This window comes from Balaenoptera physalus (genome assembly GCF_965194825.1).
Source record: "Balaenoptera physalus genome assembly, chromosome: 2".
NCBI lineage: Eukaryota > Metazoa > Chordata > Mammalia > Artiodactyla > Balaenopteridae > Balaenoptera > Balaenoptera physalus.
Window position 1 is genome coordinate 43004169 of NC_138883.1, and position 23954 is coordinate 43028122.

Here is a 23954-nt window from a genome sequence, read left to right on the forward strand (position 1 = left end):
CTTGGCCTGAGTTCAGACTGTTTCTTCCAATACTCATTCTTCCACTCAGTATCAGTTCTGTTTCCACATGTATTCTAATTTATGTTTAAGCATAAAATGTGGGTATTTTTATTTCAACTTTACAGATCAAGAAATTGATCTGGGACAGGGACTTTGTGAATCCTTAAATCCACTCCTCAAAGTAAAAAACAAAATTCTAAAGGTTAACAGTGGCTGATGATCAACAGTCATCTCACTAAATACAAAACTGGGCAGTGGCATCAATCGCCTACGAAGTTGGTAGGTACTTTTTACACAACAGCCCAGCAGGATATGATCTTTAGGTTATAGATGAGTGAAGAAATGGAGTTTTGAATTTATCTGATTCCAAAGCATCTGTCTGCAGTATTTTAATAAGGAATTTTACAACAGGCATAAAGCAACATCCTAATGCTGAATAAATATGTGCTCAGCTACCCCCACCAATTTTGTCAAGCAGATAGATATTAACCAAACTTCAGTCGTTACAAGACAAAGATTTAATGAAAGTTGGTCAGTGGGTATGTATTAATCCGAAGGGCTAAATAGTTAAATAGAAGTAAATGAAGTAAATGTTACATGTTATCATCATCTGATTCGTCTTCTTCCTTCAAAGATTCCTGTTAAAGAGAAAAGTGTTTAAAATCAATTTTTAGCATTGCTATAACAGCCTGAATCTAATTAAGCACCTGTCATTAAAATTCTTTGTAAGTGAAAATGAACACTGGTTTAGAATAAGACATTCAAGTAAAGAAAAGGGTAACTAAGTACATCTTGCTGTAACAATCAATGTCTATATTCTTGATGGGATACACACAATATGAAAGCATTAAATGTCCTGAAAAAACTTTGCCATTTTCACATGCACAAAAAAAATTTTTTTGGAACCAGGGCAACTTTATCCCCATTGAGGATAACCTAGAAAGTTTTCATCCTTTAGTTCAGCTCAATGCTTAATTCAACGTATCTCCATATCTTCAGCTAGAATCGTTTTCATGCTGTGGCTTACCTTGGCATATTTCTCTGCCTCTTCCCTTATATCTTTTGGAACAATTTCATGTCTTCCGTTAGTTACTGTAAATTAAGCCATATATTTAAATGAATTAAAAACGAGGACTGTAATTGTGATTTGCAACTACCATATAATCTAGCCAATCTACAAGTGTAATACCAGATTCTTTGAACTCATCTTTGTGTGTTTTCCCTACATAAGATATTAAATCTGCCCAAATTTAGCTCTTATAAAGAACACATTATGCTAAGATTTATCCTGATGCTGTAAGTCCTGAGCATTCATTCACAGCATGGTTAGATTTTAAAACCTGTCCTTGAAGCCCTACAGTTGCCATGCTAGAAAGAAAAAAGGTGATTTCCCAGTAATTCTTTTTTAAAATATGCAATGGATGTTTCAAAAAAAGTAAACAAACTACTCACAACTTTAGTCAATTATTAAGCAGAGCTTTTCCTTCAAAAAGAGAGTACCTCCTAAATTTGTTCTGCCTCTGTTTGTATTAGAAGGGCACCCAGTGGTCAGAACACATCGTGGCCAATATTGCAGTTGAATGTGTGCATATTTCATGACCCAGCAATTCCACTCTTAACATATATTTCTAAAATGCTACTACATATGTGTACCACAATAGATGTACAAGATGTCCACAGCTGCACTGTTCATTTTACAGTAAACAAACACTGGAAAGTGCCTAACGAACGGTGTAACAATAGAAGAGGAGATGAATAAAGTGTTATTTTCAGACAACAGAACACTGTACAGCAAGTCAAATGAACAAAAATACTACTGTATGTAACAACACAACTGATTTACACAAATATAATTTTGTGAAAAGAAATGAACAAAAGAATCCATAATGTCTAATTCCATTTATATAAAATTCAACAACAGGCCAAGAACTATGGTGTTTTCAGGATAGTGGTTACCTCTGGGGAGAAGCCTAAGGGGTGATCTGGGGGGCTGGTCTACTTGTTGACCAAAGCAGTATTTACAAGAATGTATCCATGTTGTGACAGTTATCAATTCATTTGTTATTTGTGTACTCTTATATGTGTATACACCATTACTAATTTTTTTTTTTTTTAAAGAAAAAATAAGGCACCCAGTAGTAAATTAGGTTTGGTACAGATGACTCTGAGAGCAAATAAATGTAGAAAAATAACTTACTTTCACCAACCCAGCTGAGCTCTAGTTCAAAAGCTTTATCCTTAACTTCATCATGTACTATGTAAATTCTAGAACAGAAAGAGGACATTAACATTCATTTGGTCTACATACATAGTTCATGCACCCAGCTCAGCAAATTAGAACAGCCATCCCTAATATAAGTATCTATAAAATTATACACACATTATATAGTCTATATTATGAAAATTACACTAGGACTGATAAAAAAATTAAACACTCACTACAAAGGATTCAATATACCTTACACCTTTACAACCCAAGTTGTTTATTTTGATACATTCTTTTAGAGACATACCTGAAAAAGATAACTCCTAAGGAACGTATATTCAAATGGGAAAAGGCCATCATTCCCTGTGCGCCTTTTCAGTATATTTTTTTCCATTCATTAACTTGATTTTTTTAAAAAACAAACTAATCCATTAGTTTACAATTAGTGCTCTCTTCGTTCTGCACCTACTTGGCAGGAATATTTTTAAACCCCTTAAGGTATGTCCCTTAACCTGGCCTTCAAACAGTACATGACAAATTGCCGCCAACAAGGAGGCACTGTCACACAACATATTAAAGTAGAAGTAAAAACAAAGTAAGTATCAGAGCAAAGCTTTCTTATTTTATACTTTCCACCATCTTACACAACAAAGTAACAAAAGTAATTTGGAGAGTATTCCTAAAGCCTTGCTTTGAGAAAGCACCTTAAAATTGCTAGAACTAAGTAAAAGAAGCATAGTGCTCCGTTTTATTAAATGATAAAAGGGATGGCTTTCCTACACGGAACAAATTAGTCTAGTGTTACATCTAAACATAAAAGGTGCGGGAAGAACTGATTTCCAGAAGACTTCTCAGCGAAGGAAATTGAGTTATCGTGTTAAACTGCTGTGCAATTCAATGAGGATTATTTACTTTTTAACTCTGACAGTCATAGAATGGAATGGATTCTGCTTCTTCACAACTGGAATGGGGGGAAGGGTCTCATGGTAAAGGGGGGGTGGGGAGTGAGGGTAGCAGGAGTGGTGGATGGTTAGTACAAAATTATAAAACACTTGTGATTTTAATACTTTGCTACAACCATCAGTATAGAGATTAAGGGTACCATTCAAATAGTATATTTATTATTATATAATAGAGCCCTCCAAGACTTTTTTTTCCTTGCATGTGTTATTAGATGTAAAACCTGAGACACGTGCACAAAATGCTGACTAGACCATGTTCATGTAGTTCTAATGTGGAATAGTTAGAATTCTCTGTGAATTCTCTGGAATATTACATTTATTACTTTTAACTCTGAAAAGCTGGCTGCAACACCAGCATTTTATTAGATTTTTTGAAATACCAAATGCCTGCATTCTTTGATGTAAAAAAAATCATGGACTTTGAAGCACGGTCACTGAGCTTTACTGGCTTTCTTGTTGCTTACTGTTACTGTAATATGAACTACTTCAGGCTTTCTTCAGCTATTTCTAGATGTTTTGAAATACTGCTCTTCTCATCTTGTTACAACTTTAGCTGTAGACCTTAAAGTTGTAAGCTAAGGTTAATATTATTGGGACTTCTGAGACTTAAGAAGTCGGGAGCTATCAAATGAAGTCCCTAGAGGTTCACTATATCCTCCTATTCTGGAATTCTGCCACCTGAACAGGAGTATATTTGTCAAAAGCTATTTTTCCCCATCCTATTCACTGTCACCTGAAATATGGATATTCTCCTTAATGAGCCTTCTGAGAATGTTGGATTCACCTTCTAAAACTTACGCAACAAGTTATTTCCAAACAAAATGGCCTCTTAGGATTAATGTATAAGGTAAGGTCAAGTGAAATATTTTTGTCAATGCTAAGGAAAATTTCAACTTACATTTTTGCAACTTCTTTAACAACATCACGGCAGGTCATTTCTTTCATCTACAGAAAATAAAATATATATTCATTATGTTATGATTCAAAGAAGAACGCTTTCCACTTGTGTTAACTTTTCAGATTCTTTCTACAACTTTTATCAGTAACCCCATGCTCCTGAGATAGATTCTCAGATATAAAGCCAAGGAAAATAACCTGAAATACAAAAAGACCAGAACCAAAGTTTTTTATTCACACTGTAATGTTTTTTAATGATCATGCCAAAACATATTCTGGACAACCCTTGGGCACCACTAATTTTGTGAAAAATATTAAAGTTTATAAAAATCTAGATTCCTTTATGAATTTATTCACAGGCAGACCCTGACATTTAAAACATTAGCAAAGAAATGTTTTTTTTCTTCTTTATAGCCAATTCAGGATAATAAAATGCAAACAAACCACGAATACCTTCTATATTCTAGAGGGGGGTGAAGGAGTGAAATAAATTGTCCCTCATGAAACTGTTCAAGACAGAAATACAAAATGTCAGGGAAAGCTCTGAAGAACCAAGATCTGAGTGGAGTCTTAGAACATAGTTGGATTTGATTTGATTTTGAGGAAGATAAATGAACTGCACAAAGCAAAAGTGAACATTTTGGAAATCAGGGTAGAAAAACAGCCCTTAAATGCCCAGCAGAAAAGTCTGCTGTACTACAGGTACTGGAAGTAACCAATGCAAAATTTATTTTAGGTATATGTGTTTCTGAACACAATTGACAAAATCAAACAAAGAGCAAACTGGTGTTCATATTCTGGATATGTGGAGGAGAATGGAAAATGGCAAAAAATAATGAATAGTCATACAGCAGTCCAGACTTCAGGTGATTCAATTACTGTGTATCTAGGCTTTTTTTTTTTTTTTAGTATTTTTTTTATATTTAGAAATCTTGATGCCCCAGCTCATACAAATAGGTAAAATATTGGAAAATAACAACTGTTCACTCAATCTAGATGGAGATATTTTGTTGTACTTTTGCCCTTACAAGTTAAGTTCTATATTTAGTATATTAATTGTAACATACAAAGACAAACTTAAACAAACTTGAAAAGATACATCTTAAATGTCAAAAATATTTTACATACGTTGGTAAAGTTTATTTCATAAAATTATATTCTTGGTAAACAGAACACAAGCAGAAAAGCAGACCAGAGTAATGCAGGGGTTGGCAAACTTTTTGTAAAGAGCCAAGTAGTAAATATTTTATTAGACTTATTGGGATATGGTCTTTGGTCCCCGTCACCAACTAAACTCCACTGTTGTACTAGGGCAAAAGCCAGAGACTGAATGTGGCTGGGTTTCAATAAAACTTTAAAAAGCACTGCAACTAGAGATTATCAAAGTGAAGTTAAGTCAGAGAAAGACAAATAACCATATGACATCACTTATATGTGCAATCTAAAATATGACACAAATGAACTTACCTATGAAACAAAAACAGACTCAGACACAGAGAACAGAGTTGTGGTTGCCAAGGGGGAGGAGACTGGGGGAGGGATGGAGTGGGAGGTTGGGGTTGGCAGATGTAACTATTATATACAGAATGGATAAACAAGGTTCTGCTGTACAGCACAAGGAACTATATTCAATATCCTATGATAAACCATAATAGAAAAGAATATAAAAAAAGAATGTATGTATTTGTATAACTGAATCACTTTGCTGTACAGCAGAAATTAGCACAACATTGTAAATCAACTATACTTCACTTTAAAAAAAAAAAAATGCAGGCAGTGGGCCAGTTTGCTAACTTCTGATTTAGAGCATATGTTTTCATCATTAAGTGTATATGTTCCTCAATAGAAGTAATCGTTCTCAATTCTTAGGTACGATTTGTTAGTATTCCCATTCCTTGCTAGGATTTAACCACACACAAAAGGATAATTGTACTAAACACTCTATTTTCAGATTTCCACATAATACTAAGGAGAGATGAAAGCAAAACAGAAGAGAGTAGAAGACAGGAACTTAGCACAAACCAGGGAGTATATGATGGAAAAGAACAATGGTCTAAGAGTTATTAGGTCTGTGAATTGTTCATAAGCAATATTCTTTGACTGTAGCCAGTGTGTTTAACCCAGGGCTGGACTTGGGCTAAGTGATCTCAAGGTCCTTTTGTCAATTTTATCAATACTAAAATACCAAACATAAATTAGGCTTTTATAGGTCTAGAACTTGGCATTAAATTCCAAGCACTAAAAAAATGTTTTCTAGGACCTAGCCTTAAATAAGCTGAATAAGTTAATTAGTTGAGCAAGGCTCCAGTACAGCATTAATATTTAAATGTATATAAAATTTTTTCTCACTGTGATTTACCAAAATGCTGATGAATCATACGCCTGTCTTTTAGGGAAGTTTCTGATAAGCAATGAAGAGTTGGTACTGTTTCAATATTAAGTTGATCAATTTATGGCTAAAAGGAAAGCCAGCAAATTTTTAAGAAACCTTTTCTAGTAGATGATGGGTTCCCATGCCCTATTTAGCTAGGAACAAAAAGGAAAGAGAAGCAAAGGAGCACAGACTCTTAATGTGTAAGACTTCCATAGAGAAAAGCTGTTTTCCAGATGGAAGAAATGATACAGTAAAAGAGCAGAGTTCTCAGCCTAAGGGTCACAGGGCTCCATGAATGGGCTTCAAGGATTTTGTGACATTACATGAAAATTTGTTAGCATTTTTTTTGGATTAAGCCAAAATCATAAAGGGATCCATGACCCAACTGTACAGGTAATATGCTAGCAGCTTTCCTACTCAGCCACCTAGCAGCTTCAGAAAGCTCTACTCAAAACGGCAAACCACACTTGGAGTAAAAGGTTTATTAGTTTGTGGCGATAAAACTTCACCACATGAGGATAATGCTGTAGCAAAATTTCAAGCAGTAAATATGTATGTATTACCTGAAGCTTTTCAATTTCTGTCTTTGCAGCTTGTCTGGCTTTGCCAATGGCACAGCCCCAATAACCCTATTTAAAAAGAACACACACCAGAAATACATATGTAGTATTAAATTAATATACTATCATAAGTCATTAATGACTACTGTTTTTATTTAAAGGTTAATGAAATGAAAGGTTGTTAAATGACATTCAAAAGCACATCTGGAGAAATATAGTCAAAAGACATTTTAATGACCACCAAGGGACTCAAAAAAATTAAAATATCTAACTTAAATCTAGAATAATCTGTATTATTTTCAAGAAGTATATCCAAAGAGAAACAAATTATGTCATTATATATATACACTTCATGAACTAGAAGCATTTCTGAGGACAGGAATAGAAAAAATTTTAGCATTCTGACAATGGAAATGAAGTTATTTCTGAGAGAAAGAAATAATTCCTAAGAGTTAAATAAGCCTTTTTTAAATTGATATATACATATGAATTGTGTGTGTGTGTGTGTGTGTGTGTGTGTGTGTATATATATATATATATACACATACACACACACACACACACTTTTTTTTTTTTTTTTTTTTGCCACACCAGCACGACTTGTGGGATTTTAGTTTCCCAACGAGGGACTGAACCTGGGGCCTCAGCAGTGAGAGCACGGAGTCCTTAACCATTGGACAGCCAGGGAATCCCCTAATTTATACTGTAAAGGTTTTTTTAACTTGTGTAACCTGTGTGTAATGACAAAACATAAAGAGCCTTCATTTTTTTTAATGAGTATAATAAAAACCATAAAAATCTCAGAAGACACTTAAGAAAAGGTAATTAGAGAAAGGTCCAAGAAATCCCACTTGAAATCCTTTTTTAAAAGGGAATTGGGGAATTCCCTGGTGGTGCAGTGGTTAGGACATAGGCTTTCACTGCCATGGACCTGGGTTAGATCCCTGGGTGGGAAACTTAAGATCCCACAAGCCACGTGGCACAGCCAAAAAAAACCAACAAAAACAAAACTTTAAAAGGGACGGCATTACATTCACTTTTACATTCATTTTTAAGATACTGCTAATATTTGTAATAAAGGATATGGCACATATTCAAAATTTTATGTTCACTATGCAGTTTCTGTAATAGCATATTAAAAGCCACAAATCTGGGACTTCCCTGATGGTCCAGTGGTTAAGACTCCACACTCCCAATGCAGGGGGCGATCCCTGCTGGGTGAACTAAGATCCTGCATGTGGCATGGCTCAGCCAGAAAACAAACAAAAAAGCCACAGATCTTTCCTCTGCCTCATATCCATAGGTTATTGTCATTAATGTTAAAACAAGAAAAATTGTTACCTTCCTTGAATGAATATTAAAGAAACCTCATATAAGCCAAATATATGATTTAAGTGCTAATGAGAGGCCATTAAACTAGAAATAGAATTTCAGATGATTCAAAACTACTCACATATGAAACACCCGATGGGTCAATCATGTAGAGTTGTGCACCATCATTCACACTGTAAGACCCTAACATGAAACTACATAAAAGTAAATTAGTAATTTTAAACCATGGTTCTTTAATACCAGAAAAGTATTAAAAAGTACAGTGATAAGGCTTCTCTGGTGGCACAGTGGTTAAGAATCTGCCTGCCAATGCAGGGGACCCGGGTTCGAGCCCTGGTCCGGGAAGATCCCACATGCCACGGAGCAACTAAGCAACTAAGCCCATGCGCCACAACTACTGAGCCTGCGCTCTAGAGCCCGCAAGCCACAACTACTTAAGCCCACGCGCCTAGAGCCCGTGCTCTGCAGCAAGAGAAGCCACCGCAGTAAGAAGCCCGCGCACTGCAACGCAGAGCAGCCCCCGCTCGCCGCAACTACAGAAAGCCCGCGCGCAGCAACGAAGACCCAATGCAGCCAAAAATAAATAAATTTATTAAAAAATAAATAAAATTTAAAAAATAAAAAGTACTGTGATAAAAATGCAATTGTACTTTCTAAGACAAACATTTACTAATACCCATATAACTCATAGTAAGCACTTTGATAATGTAATTTGGATAAAAACTAGTATATACTTTAAAATGTTCAAAATTCATGTGCCTTTGCTTAGTATTAAACTTTCAGATGAAACTTTCCTGAGAGGATAGCAGTGGAGAGAAAGGAGTACTGATAGATGGACAAGTAATAAGGGGGCCCAAAAGCTAAAGGAATAAACATGAAAAAGCCAAGGGGACAAAATTCCTGATGTGAATACACTGAAACTACCTAAAACTCTTGTTCCACCCTTCATTCTTTTCTGGCTATTCCCCGGTACTCCTCCATTTATTTTCCTGCAATAAAAATTGCAGGAAAACTGGTTCAATGAATTTTTTTATGCTCAACAAATTAAAATTAGGGTATTAAAAAATCATATGAATTACTGATTTTTTGAAATTACAAGTAGAAAAGAAACCAGCCTTATCATTTCATGTGCAGAATACTGTAACAGCCACATCCCATTTAAGAACATCTGACCTATTGCTTAAAGTGTATTAGATGGAAACTAATGAGAAAACTGAAGTGTCAGTATAATTGGCTACTAAATAGTAACAACATGGAATATATTTAAAATCAGTTTGCCATTTCCTGAAAATGTTTGCGTTTAGTTCCAGAGAATTTTTTCCCCCAGTTTTATTGGGAAATAATTGACATACATCACTATATAAATGTAAGGTGCACAGCATGATGGTCTGATTTACATACACTGTGAAATGATTAGCACAATAGGTTTAGTTAACATGTATCATCTCATATAGATACAATTAAAAGAAAAAGAACTCCCTCCTTTTGTTGAGAACTCTAAGGGATCTACTATATTAAAAATTTTCCTTTTTATCACACATCAGTGTTAACTATAGTCATCATGTTGTACATTACATCCCTAGTACTTACTTATCTTAACTAAAAGTTTATATACCTTTTGGGACTTACCTGGTGGGACAGTGGTTAGGAATCCGCCTGCCAATGCAGGGGACACGGGTTTGAGCGCTGGTCCTGGAAGATCCCACATGCCACGGAGCAGCAACTAAGCCCGTGCACCACAACTACTGAGCCTGCACTCTAGAGCCCGCGAGCCACAACTACTGAGCCCACGCGCCGCAACTACTGAAGCCCACGTGCCTAGAGCCCGTGCTCCACAACAAAGACAAGCCACCGCAATGAGAAGCCCACGCACTGCAACGAAGAGTAGCCCCCTCTCGCTGCATCTAGAGAAAGCCCGTGCACAGCAACGAAGACCCAACGCAGCCAAAAATAATTTTAAAAAAAGTTTATATACCTTTTGACCACCTTCCTCCAGAGAATTTATTATAATTAGATTAAAATATTACTATGAGTTCTGTGTTTTATCTTGTCCAAATCTGCATAGTTTTTCATTTTTCAAAGTTTTTATTTTTATGTACATCATTTTATTTAATCACTGCCCTAATACTTCTTGATGATACTTCATTTTTTAAGGGTATAAAAGGCTAATTTGATTCTGAGAAAACAAATACCTACAGTACAGATATCACTATCTCAGTAAATTTCATACCTGCAGCCAAAAGGTCTAACAGCACTGTAGAGTGTATAGGCATGTACATACATGGCCACTCTGTCTGCAAGATGCTGTGGGGAAAACAGAAAAGCTTATTAATACTCTTCTCTTTCTGTTCCAAAGGCTCTTCAACATGTTATCAGCTTACTTTTAGTGGAATGTTATATCCAAAGTTAGATCTAAAGTTGGAAGCCTCTTCTCTCGCAATGTCTGCTAAAGAACGAGCATCTGCCAACAAACCTGCTACTGCCTGAAAAAAAAAAAAAGGTACCAATTCAGTAGATAACATTCCTATCACAAATCAAGGAAAGTATGTAATTATTACAGGCTTATTTGATATTTTTAACAAGTATCACCATTAGAATAAATCTGTTTGGCTTAAAGGTCTTTCTTTACAAGGCATTCTGGCATTTTGATGCTTGAGTACGGGATTACAATTTGGAAATTTCCCAAGTGTGACTACATTGTTTTGTCCATTGATCACATTCAGAAAAACCTCCATGTCTCCCCATTCGCCACTTCATTATAAAGAACAAAACAACAACAAAAAAGAATAAAACCATTCGTTTTGGTTAGAACTGATCCTTTATTTAAAGCCATTCTGTGTTCAAAAAGCTATTAAAAGTTTTCATCTAAAAGGCACAAGCTCAAATTCCTTTTTCAGCTTACTAATAAATTGTAATGCCAAACCAAAACATGACAAACCACAAATCTGGTGGCTTAGAACTGCAATTACCAACCCACGTGCTGAGACATCCCAGGGCACTATAGTGAACTCAGAGTTGTGGGGCATTTTAAGTTTGGGGGAAACATATGTTGAAGTAGTTAACGGTTTCAACATTAGATCATTCTACATTCCTTTTACTGCCATCCGCTCGTTGAAAAGCTGGGTTGCCGTGATATAAAATAAGTACTGTGCAAAAAACAATGCAGAACAGGAAATGGGGTGGAGGTGGGGGGCAGCATCTAATCCAATTCCGAAGTTTAAGAAGTTGTGCAGTACACATTAGTTAACTGTGATTGTTTAAAAATAAAAATATTTTTATTTTGCTGTATGTGGTGAGTTTGTTTTTGTTTTGTTTTTACAGCTACTAAGTTTTTAGGTCACAACCACTTAGTTGTTAGACCTACATATATAATAAACAGAACCACTGGGTATTTCTTTTGGTCTAGGGAAGCCATGAAAACAGAAAAAACTACTGAAACACTTATGGGTACTGGGAACCAAGTGGCACAGAAGATTTGCAGAATTTAAAAATAAGTACTATCAAAATTTTTAATAGCCTTTTTTCTACTGCTACCTAGTAATAGTAATAATGATGAAAATCCTTAACATATTATTGATCATTCATTACATGCTAAGCATTTTACATAATTATACATGAAAGTAGGTACTATTACCACCATAGTTTTGCAGGTTAGAAAACTGTTGTTTAGAATAATTTCCACAAGGATACCCAGGTAGTAATTTTCACCATTTAAACAATCTTTCATTGCTTTGGATAAAACCCACTGTGAAGTCTAAAAGTTTATCAAATCACGTGGAGACAGAGCATTAATCCTTCATTTTCTCCAGCCCTGTTCAATGTCTAATGTTTTGCCAATTTCCAGCTATAACGAATGCCATCAGTTTCCTGGCTTTAAATAACAAATGGGACAAATGTGAAAATTCTAGGATGATAAAATTCTTTCCATCACTAAAGTGCTTATAAGCATATATGATTTTTTTCCAAAATATACCTATCTAAAGTTTTTTTCAGTGAAAGAAAGCAGGATTCACTACCTCATACCAGCTAGGTTACAATCTGGCAAGAAAACATACCAGTTTCACTGGAATAATAAATTTGTTCAGGAGAGAAAACAAGTTCAGAAAAAAATATCTGAAGAAGCAAAAAAAAAAAAAAAAAAAAAAAAATTTTATCTGTAGCTTTATAGTTTACTGGCTATATTTTGCTAGTCCTTTTTGTGTTTGTAACACATCTCATTTAGAAATAACAAAGCTACTGGTATTTCAGCAGAATGAGTGGATCTTATAGGATCTCACCCTGCAGAATGGGCTCTAGAGTAACACATAGACCATGCAGACCCAAGTATGAATCCCAGCATATTTCTTTACCACCTGTGAGACTTTTTCTCATCTGTAAAAATGGGATTAATATTACTTGCACTGGGTTGTCAGGATTAAATGAGATAATTTATGTAAAGAACTAGCATAGTACCTAGCACACAGGTGTTCTCTTTTCTTCCTTGACTTTTCAGTAAGCAAAGTTAAAAATCATTTCTTTTCTTTTTTTTTGGATTGTTGTTCTTACTGAAGAAAGTCTGACATCTATACAGGATGACTTCAGTATATAGCAGTAATGTATCTGTCTTGGCCTGCGACTGTGCAAAGCAGTCACTCAAGATACCAGCTGCATGAAATAAATACAGTGATGCTTATGAAGCTACTAAAAAGCATGTGTTCACTTTTCCCTTCATCAGACATCCTTTCCTGATGCTCCACCTTACTATAAAGGTCTTCTCTTTCTGATAACATCTTCAGTGTAACAGTGATCCCCAGAAAGGATACAAAAAGCCAAAGATTCATTGCCTCTCAAGCATGTACCTTCATTGATCTGTGCTGCCAAGATTTCTTTTTTACCCATACTTCTCACCCCCTCCCCCCTCCCCGCCTTTTCTTAAGGCAACTTGGTTTTTCATATCTATCTCCTATCAGGTTATACAATAAGAATGCTACCTTCCTTTTAGACAGTGAGCTGTTCACAAACCAGTAACTTTCTGATTACTTCTGTAGCTGCTCTCTGCTGTTTCTGCCTCAATGCTACAGTATTAAATGGGTTCTTAACAATCACATTTTAATATATTCCAATTAGTTACTTCACAAGAAACTGGACAAGGCAAAAAGGAACATTTTAAAATGCAACCTTACCATTCCGACATGCCGATCAACATTAAAAAGTCGTTTGTTAGAACCTTCTTCATAAAGTTTAGAAAGGACTAATTTTTCTACCCCAAAGACAACGCCATCTTTACATCTGATTCCAATAGCTGTACTGAAACAAGTAGAAGAAAATCAATTTTTTTAACTGAAAATAAAAGAAACTTTGTAAACCCAAGTTTAAAAACAAAAACCCACAAAAACAGGCAAATTTGTTTCTTAAAGCATATCAAGTCTTTAAAATAAATACATTTGAAAACTAGAAAGGGCAAACAGCCTAAAATGTGATGAATTAGATCCATATAAATAATCATGTGACCCAAAAAAATCTCATATCATGACATGGAAAGATATTAATACGTAAATGAAAAAAGATGCCAACAAAATATGTACCAAATGGCACAGTGTCTAGCATATATTAGCCATCTTATAACAAATGCCGACTAAAGTCATGTGCATTAAAAATGGTATGTAGGGACTTCCCTGGTGGCGCAGTGATTAAGAATCCGCCTGCCAATGCAGGGGACACGGGTTCAAGCCCTGGTCCGGGAAGATCCCACATGCCACGGAGCAACTAAGCCCGTGCGCCACAACTACTGAGCCTGCGCTCTAGAGCCCAAGAGCCACAACTACTGAGCCCACGTGCTGCAACTACTGAAGCCCGTGTGCCTGTGCTCCACAACAAGAGAAGCCACTGCAATGAGAAGCCCACGCACCGCAACAATGAGTAGCCCCCGCTCACTGCAACCAGAGAAAAGCCCGCACGCAGCAACAGAGACCCAATGCAGCCAATAAATAAATAAATAAATAAATTTATATATATAAAAAAAGAAAGTTTAACTAAAAAAAAAAAAAAAAAAAAATGGTATGTAAGGGCTTCCCTGGTGGCGCAGTGGCTAAGAATCCTCCTGCCACTGCAGGGGACACGGGTTCGAGCCCTGGGCGGGGAAGATCCTGCATGCCGCGGAGCAACTAAGCCCGTGCGCCACAACTACTGAGCCTGCGCTCTAGGGCTCGCAAGCCACAACTACTGAGCCCATGTGCCACAACTTGAAACCCATGCGCCTAGAGCCCGTGCTCCACAACAAAGAGAAGCCACGGCAATGAGAAGCCTGCGCACCGCAACAAAGAGTAGCCCCCGCTGACCACACTAGAGAAAGCCTGCATGCAGCAACGAAGACCCAACGCCGCCAAAAAAATTAATTTATTTTAAAAAAAAATGGTGCATAATATGCATACAAAAGACAGGCTACATATAAACTAAAAAGTTACCAGTGACTAATCTCGATGGAAAGATTATAATTCTTTTTCTTTCTTTTGCTTTTTCTGCAATAACCATGTGTTGCTTACAATAAGTTTAAAAGAATAAACATTTTGTACAACTGTTTAAAACAAAGTAAATCAAAAAATAATCTGAAGTAAAATGTGGAGAAATTATACATTGCCATTTCAAGATGAAAATACATGAATTATTTTAATCTTCTAATTCTTTTAACAAAGAGAAACAACCAGAAAAATGAGCTGAGCCACATGCACAAATATGTAAAGAATTTCAGACACTCCTTCCCCCACACTTCAGGTATCTTTTCAAGTTTAAACTCCTTGGCCCAGCTTTCAGAATTCCTCAAGAATCTGCAAAGCCCATCTAGCGAATTCAGTTTCCTGTTATAGAGGTCTTGTGCTCTACCAAATTCAACCTCACTGTCACCCCTCAAACACCTTAATGTTCAAATTTGCTTTTCTGTCTTTATTGCGGTTATCCTGGGTACTAGAATACACTTCCTCCTCACCACTGCCCATTTAAATAAATTTCCAAAAACTTTTGCAAATTCACGTGAATAGCCTCAGGTAGCCGTTCCCAGTTATTCCAACTCATCATCTTCCTCACCTTGCAGAATCTAAAACATTCTTTTTTCTAAACTAAAAGTTCTAAAAGTGTGGTTTGTGAGGTCAAAATTATTTTCATAAAAATACAAAGACGGGACCTTCCCGGCAGTCCAGTGGTTAAGATTCCACGCTTCCACTGCAGGGGGCACAGGTTCGATCCCTAGTCAGGGAAGTATAAGATCCCACATGCCACGGCCAAAAAATTAAAAAAAAAATATATATATATAAAGACATCATTTGCCTTTTTCCACTGTGTGGATGTTTGCACCAATGGTACAGAAGCACTGGTGGGTAAAACCGCTGGCACTTTAACACAAATAGGGCAGTAACAGCAAATGGCAGCAGTAAACTACTAATCATTGTATTCTTCATTGCTACGCTCTCACAGTTTAAAAAAAAGCCATTTTTAGTTAAGAATGTCCTGATAAAGCAGTAATTAATTTTATTGGGTATCAATCCTTGAGTACCTGTCTTTTTATTATCCTAACGAAATGCAAGGTAGTCAAAGTACTTCTGCTGTACATCAAAATACAATGGTTGCCTAAAGGAAAAAGCACTGATAAAACTGTTTTGAGTTGTGAATTTTTTCATGGAACATCTGTTTTTATCATCAAAGAATAATAACTATGGTTATTTCCACTTAGGTGTGTGGCAGACTTTTTTTCTAAAATGAACAAAGTGAGCCTGTTGCTTCAAGGTAAACAAATGACAAAATTTTCTTGCCAGTGATAAAATTTGAGTTTTCAAGCATAAATTGAAATTTTAGAAAACATATTCACCACTGTGAGCTTGTCTGCTTCCCAAAACTTTAATAAACAGATTGGTGGTGATATTAACAACTGTGATGCTTCTGATAGTTTATAATGAAATATGTCTAATTTGGAAGCTCTGTTATAACTCAGTGAACCAATATTTTCCAAATGACCAACTCACAATGCTGACAGGTAAAACATGCAAAGTGTAAGACAGCCCAACAGATTTTAATGTAAAAGTAGAAAAAGTTCATTGTTATGTTTTCAGACTCCACTCTGCAACTAATCTTTAAGAAACTAACATTTGTCCAGTTTTGGTATAGTATCAAAAAACAACATGCATAATGCTATTAAAATACTCCTCACTTTTCCAGCTACTATCCAAATGAAGCCTGTTTGTTTCACAAGCTCCAACAAAAGTAACAACATACTGAAGCAGAAGGAGATATGAGACTCTCTTTTATTAAGATTCAATTAATTATTGAGATTTATAAAAATGTAAAACAATGCCACTCTTCTCACTACATTTTTTTCTATGTTTTGGAAAAGTAATTTGCATTAAAAATGTTATTAATGTTACTCAAATATTTTAATAAATGTTAATTTAAATTATTTGTTAACATGCAACTGTGTTTATTACTGTTACTTAAATGAATTTATAAGTATTTTTAATTTTTCAGTTTTAATTTCTAATATGGTAAATATTGATGAACCTGCATAAATAAATGCTCTTCGGGGTGATGTTAAATATTGATAGAACCTACAGCCTACATAATTAAATGTTCTTCAAGGTCCTCAGTGATTTTTTTCCCCAAGTATAAAGGGGTCCTAAGGCCAAAATTTTGTGTACATTTTTGTTCCAAACAATCTAGGCTTTCAATTATGTTGCACAATCCTCCTTTCATATATTGTCTCCTCAATGAGGCTAAAGGGAAAGATTATAATTTTACCCCTTTTTTTCCTTTTGCATATTACCATCTAGGAGCGTACTTTTATAAAATAGTTTTGATCATGATATATATATTTTTTTTTTAATAAAATGTTTTTAAGTATTCACTTATATGTCAATTATTTGTTTTGGTAGTTCCTATGCTTAACGTAACAGGTACTCAAAAGTATTTGCCTTCTAAATTCCCGAGATTGAATTTCTACCTCCAGGACTTCCCTGGCAGTCCAGTGGTTAAGACTCCACGCTTCCATTGTAGGGGGCACGGGTTTGATCCCTGGTTGGAGAACTAAGATCTGACATGCTGTACAGGCATGGCCAAAAAATAACAATAATAAAATAAATAAATAAATTTTTTTAAAGAATTTATCTCTTTTTAATGCAGGAACATAATCATATCAAATTATTTGGTTAAATGTTTTCTAACTATCAGTTTATATGCCAGACTCGTAAGAAAATTCATATGTAATTTTTCTAATTTCTACTTTCTGTGCCCACAAAACAAACATTTTCAAATTTCATTCTTATAGTAAGGTATGTGAAGTAGTTAGGTTAGATGTCCACATCCCAATTTTACAGACAGAAAAGTAACATTCAGAGGACTGAATAGTGGAAACCTATATAATATTACCATTAGGCAGCAGCTAGGAGAAAAATTCACATCTTCTGATCCTCATCCAGTATTCCATCATACCAAGTTACACAGATCCCTTTAAAAGAGGAACTTTCCTAGTAATTTTTCTTTATGCAGAAAAAAATACATTCATTTTTAATGTTTCCATTTTTTAAAATTATATTTCTTCAAGTTTGCTTAAATGTAACTGTTTTAAACCATATTTAGAAATACTTTATAGAAAACAAATTGCTAAGATACACAGATCCTCACAGCCTAGTCTCAATTTTCTGGGTTACAGATGACTTCAAAATGTATCTCCAGTTTTTCTCTTAGTCAAGACATCTCCCACCAGTTTTTTACACCAATGAAATTGCAAGAATGCAAAGGAGGAAGAGAAAAACAATGACTTCCTCAAGTCTTTCTCCAGCTCCTTGGCCTATGAGCCTGTCTTCTTTTACCAACAGGAAAAAAAATGTGTCAACTTATTTTTTTCTTTTTTTTTCTTTTAGGTCTTTAATCCATTTTGAGTTTATTTTTGTGTCTGGTGTGAAAAAATGTTTTAATTTCACTCTCTTACATGTAGCTGTCCAGTTTTCCCAGCACACTTATTTGCTTTCATTTTTTTTTTAATTTTTTAATTTTTTTATTGTCAACTTTTTTCTTGAATTTGACTCTCTTCTGAACTCTTTCAGGCCTTGTACACAACAACAAATACAGTGCAGCCTAAAATTCTTAACAGCCTTACTTCTATTATATTATCAGATACTGACAGTTTGTAAGTAACAATATCTATAATAATACATTTAAACACAGAATCTACTAGCTTCATTAACAAATCCTGTAAGAAGACTTAAAATGTATTTTTGCTCAAAAACTTTAAAATACTATTTCATAAACCATTAGAAATCCACATACCTTCTTTCTACCACCCAGAAAATGGAACAAAAAATGAACATTTATTTATTCAGTAACTACTGAGGGCTACGTGCTAGCACATGCAAAGGCCAGTTACAGTCCCTACCCTCATGAAACTTCCATAATCAGATATCGAAGATACTAGTAGAAAGTGAAAAAACTACATCTACACGTGGACTTTTCTAAAACTCTGGAAACATTTCCCTACTACACAGGTTTTCATTATAATGAAAACACCGAGCCCAAACACCAACACCATTTGTTTAGTAGGCCTAAAAAAAATTTTTTGAGAGATCTGAATGAGATGTCATGAACAAAATTTTTTAAGTCCTTTATTTCATCCCAAAGCTGCTTTAGAATCAAAAATACAATGATTATTTATATATATATATAACTGAATCACTGAGCTGTACACTTGAAACTAACACAACATTGTAAATTAACTATACCTCAATAAAAAAAAAATTAAAGGGGCTTCCCTGATGGCTCAGTGGTTAAGAATCTGCCTGCCAATGCAGGGGACACGGGTTCGAGCCCTGGCGCGGGAAGATCCCACATGCCACAGAGCAACTAAGCAACTCAGCCCATGCACCACAACTACTGAGCCTGTGCTCTAGAGCCCGTGAGCAACAGCTGCTGAAGCCCCCATGCCACAACTACTGAAGTCTGCACGCCTAGAGCCTGTGCTCCACAACAAGAGAAGCCACCGCAACAAGAAGCCCAGGCACCGCAATGAAGAGTTGCTCCCGCTCGCCACAAGTAGAGAAAGCCTGTGCGCAGCAACGAAGACCCAATGCAGCCATAAATAAATAAATAAACAAACCCTATTAAAAAAAATTAAAAATGAAACCAGTTTGTGCAGACTGTGTTCAATTAGAAATGATTTTTTTTTAAATGATCATATATGAGAAACAGATGTAGAGAACAAACGTATGGACACCAAGGGAGGAAAGCGGCGGAGGGTGGGCGTGGTGGTGTGATGGATTGGGAGATTGGGATTGACATGTATACACTGATGTGTATAAAATGGATGACTAGTAAGAACCTGCTGTATAAAAAAAATTAAAAATTTTTTTAAAAAATGATCATATAAGTATAACTGATTGCAAATATTCTTCAATATAAGACTCAGAGAATTTGTCAATAAGCCAGTAATTCAACTAAAATGTTATAGTGGTGGCAAGGGATCATTTTAGTGAATTACTCTAAACAAAAAAAGACAGAGTGAAGGAAGTAAGTCCAACAGGAAAATATCTTAGTGATCCTACACCTTTTGGAGTATGGCAGCAGAAGAGAAAAATAAAAAACATCCCTGCTGAGATGATCATGTGACCACCTGCACAGGACATTTAAAACACAAGGAAATAAAAGATCAGACAGTAAAGTCACAATCCTAATGGCCAAGGAAAACAATGATATATATCAGGAATTTGAAAAAGGAAAAAAGGGCTAGCAAAGATGATGAATTTGGTTTTATGCACTTCATTTGAGACTTGGCAGAGTGTCTAAGTGGATAATTCTGGAGTCAACTGGAAATATAGGCACATGGAAAGATCTGACCTAAAGAGAGATCTGGAAATGACTAATAAATGGAGATTATTTTAGGGCATATATTATTCTGTGCCAAAGTAACATAACAAACCCTAATTACCAAAAATACAGAAAAGAAGACATTTAATACTTGGTTAAAACATGCTAATTTCAAGTAAAACAATGTTTCTTACCTACTATTTTCCACAGCCTTCATAGCATACTCAACTTGAAAAACTCTTCCATCAGGAGAGAATGTAGAGGCTGACAGGTCATACTAGGAGGAAAAGGCAATAATAAGCTTATAATGATGTATCTTTGGCAGTAATAACCTTACACTTTTTTTCCTAAATGGCTTACACATCAGAAATGTGTGTTAAATCTCAACAAAGATTTTGCTTTAAAGAGAAAGGGGAAGCATGTCAGAGCAGCAACAGAAGCTAAGACAAAGTTGTACACTTTAGATTTCTGCTAGAAAAGCAATGGATACAAGTCCTGCATCAACTCAGAACTTTTCCCACACAGAACATGGCTCATTTCTGAAAAAACTGCTATGGTAGAAACAGCATTGGAGCATTTTAATTCATAGCTGTGGCACTAAGAAACTGAGGGACCTTGGACACATCATTTAGCATTCAGACATTTAATAAGCATCTATTATATGTTAGTCACTATAAGGAAATACAAAGACTACTCATTCTAGAAGTCCTTCATCTTCAAAAATCAGACCACGAACAAATCTAGGAGCTGAAGGCACAGCAGTAAATCAGAAAAGGTACTATGATGAAAATAAGACAGGGTGAAGTGATAGTCTCAGGGACTACCACAGACTACCTGATCAAGTAAGGCATTGCGGGGGCAATTAAGTTATTTAGGCTAAGCTAGAATTAATAACAAGTAATTAGTCATTTAGGATATGGAGGAGGAGCGTCCTGGTATTTGGCATAAAAGACCTTAGGGTACCTAAGTGTCCATCATCGGATGAATGGATAAAGAAGATGTGGCACATATATACAATGGAATATTACTCAGCCATAAAAAGAAACGAAATTGAGTTATTTGTAGTGAGGTGGATGGAATTAGAGTCTGTCATACAGAGTGAAGTAAGTCAGAAAGAGAAAAAAAAATACAGTATGCTAACACATATATATGGAATCTAAGGGAAAAAAAAAAAAGTCAGGAAGAACCTAGTGGTAAGACGGGAATAAAGACACAGACCCACTAGAGAATGGACTTGAGGATATGGGGAGGGGGAAGGGTAAGCTGTGACAAAGTGAGAGAGTGGCATGGACATATATACACTACCAAACGTAAAATAGCTAGTGGGAAGCAGCCGCATAGCACAGGGAGATCAGCTCGGTGCTTTGTGACCACCTAGAGGGGTGGGATAGGGAGGGTGGGAGGGAGGGAGACGCAAGAGGGAAGAGATATGGGAACATATGTATAACTGATTCACTTCGTTATAAAGCAGAAACTAACACAACATTGTAAAGCAATTATACTCCAATAAAGATGTTTAAAAAAAAAAAAAAAAGACCTTAGGGTAGAAATAAGCTGAGCACAATAAGAAAAAGAAATAAGGCCACTGTATATTGAGCACCATAAGTGGTAAACAGAAGAGTAAACTATATCAGAGGCATATAAGGGCCAAGCTATGTTAAGTCTTTTAGGCTGGAGTAGGAAGTTTACATTTCTATTCTAAATCCAACAGAAAGTCATTGGAGTTTGGGGGGAAGGGGGGAGAGGTTATGTCTAATTTTTTTAAAACGTTGTTCATCTGGAAAATTAATTATAGAGGGAACAAGAGTGGAAGCAGAGATTAAGTATTCCAAAGGTAGTGTCTTAGACTAGAGAAAAAGAGGTGGAAGGTGTTCTCGTTGGAGGGTACAATCAAAAAAACCTTGCTAATGGATTGGCTCTAGGAGTAGAGTAAAAAAGAAATTAAAAGTGCATCATAGATTTTTTTTCATTTGCGCAACTAGAACTGGCCCATTCACCGAAATGAAAATTGTAGGAGATGCAAAATGGCAAGGGAAAAAGAAAACCCAGAGATCTACTTTGGACATGTCATTTGAAATGGCTATTAATCAAGTGGAGAGAAATGTCAAGAAGACAGGTCTTCATATCCGGAGTTCTTGGGACAAGTAAAGACAGGAGATAAGTCTTCAACAGTGGTGCTTCCTGGTCTCAGTTTGTTATTTGTTAAATGAAGATCCTTAACTCTACCACTGTAATACCGAAATATCTCACCTGGTTATATTATATTTTTAAAGGGTTTGTAGAACCCTTTAGAACACTATTAATCTAAGATAATATTAATGTAGTTGCAAAGTCAATTTGCTACAACAGGAATTACTGAGCATCAACTAATCCAAAAACGGTATGACAATCTTAGCACCTCATAACCGAATGGATTAAACCATTCCAAGTATAAGTTGCGTATTATCAAACTCGGAAAACCAGTATTTGGGCCTAATGGTGAGTATAAAAGTCTTGTGCACAGTAGGAGTATAAAATGAACTGAGAAACCCATTATTCAATGCCTCTAGTGGAAACCACCAATAAATATTTCTAAACAAAAACTGTATTTTCTACATGGAGAAATACATAAAAGGAGTAAGCAGAAGATTGCATATATGCAGTACGTTTGACAAAGGAAAGTAGTAGGCCGAAAAAGTTAACAAATCCAACTCCAAAATCCTGAACTGTCTGTCCCTTCAAAGTCAGAAGCGGTTAAGCCTGTAGCTAACCATTTAAAGGCTTAACGGTATTGACAACTCATAGTGCTGTTAAGTAATTTGTACAGGAAAAGCTGAGACAAAGGAAAAATGGAAAGGATTCTTCCGATTCCGCTTTTTAGACTGTTTTTCTTATCAGTTCTGAGAAGGCTCCAGGGACTCATACAGAGCGGTCCATCACCACACTCGAAGGAAAGACAGAGAATCCCCGTGAGGCAGCAGCACCCCAGGAATTGCAAAGGGGTTCCTTGGAAAGCGGCGTCTCAGATCCTGGACTCTCAAGCCGCCTTGCCTCAGTGGTTCTCAAGAGGCTGTCGCCCAAACCCTTCACTCACACAATTTCAGGCCCCACGAGTTTCCACTTTCAGTTTCCCTAAGCGACTAAAGAAAGTGACTCAGCAACCCAAAGCGGCTCCAAATCTAACTGCTGCGCGGCAAGCCCGCCACACCTGAGCTGAGAAGCTTCAAGCCACGGTCACTGCACACGCGGGCCTAGCAATCAGCGTCGGAAAGACCGCCGGTCCACCGCGCAACTGGAAGCGGCCCACCTGCCTCCAGGAAGTACCAGCGCACCCCGAGTCGCCGCACCCCTCGCGGTCCATCCGCGTTCCCTTCCCACGCTAATCCTTATGCTAGACTATCACGCCGAGAGACAACGAACTCACCCCGGTGCCAATTGAGCTCATCGTGCTTAAAACCACTGGGACGCCTAAGTCTTCAGGGTCTAAAGCGATCCCCCTACACCGCAGCACGCAGACTAGTAACAGGCTCTCTCATTGGCTGTTCTTTCCACCAATAGCCTTCTCTGTGGCTCGTTCCTGTGGCCTCAGCCCAGGAACAGAGGATTGTGGGAAAAGGAAGGAGATGTGAGTGGGGGGCAACGCGCATGTGCAGAAGCATTAGAAGTGGGGTTAGGTAGGATACTGCTTCTTACTTCTTCTGACAGTCAGGTTTCGATCCTGAGTGTCGTTGAGAAACTAAGTTTTCGGGTGGCTTGAGGAGCGGCGCCATTCCTTTTCCTAGGAATTATTATTTATCTTTTATCCCTCTCTTTCGCTGCCTAATTCT

At 36.4% G+C, this 23954-nt stretch overlaps 1 protein-coding gene and 1 long non-coding RNA gene across 6 annotated transcripts; one reads left to right on the plus strand and one right to left on the minus strand.

Annotated features, from left to right (window-relative positions):
• Positions 1-499: 499 nt before the first annotated feature.
• Positions 500-23695, minus strand: PSMA3 (proteasome 20S subunit alpha 3). Of its 5 annotated transcripts, none has more exons than XM_082450488.1 (11): positions 23552-23695; positions 20343-20425; positions 13494-13617; positions 10713-10814; positions 10562-10635; positions 8453-8525; positions 7003-7068; positions 4067-4113; positions 2198-2265; positions 1028-1092; positions 500-638 (listed from the first exon to the last, which is right to left on the minus strand). In XM_082450488.1, exons 1-11 carry the CDS (start codon positions 23570-23572, stop codon positions 594-596), a joined length of 768 nt encoding a protein of 255 aa, XP_082306614.1. In that variant the 5' UTR covers positions 23573-23695; the 3' UTR covers positions 500-593. The 5 variants fall into 5 exon arrangements, with proteins under 5 accessions (XP_082306614.1, XP_082306617.1, XP_082306618.1 ...); XM_082450491.1 differs by having other exon boundaries at positions 13494-13612; positions 23552-23596; XM_082450492.1 differs by lacking the exon at positions 23552-23695 and adding an exon at positions 17719-17797 and having other exon boundaries at positions 13494-13612.
• Positions 14334-19988, plus strand: LOC309655410. The gene is made up of 2 exons (XR_014260826.1): positions 14334-16086; positions 19137-19988. It is a non-coding gene; the product is annotated as an uncharacterized lncRNA (long non-coding RNA).
• Positions 23696-23954: the final 259 nt, after the last annotated feature.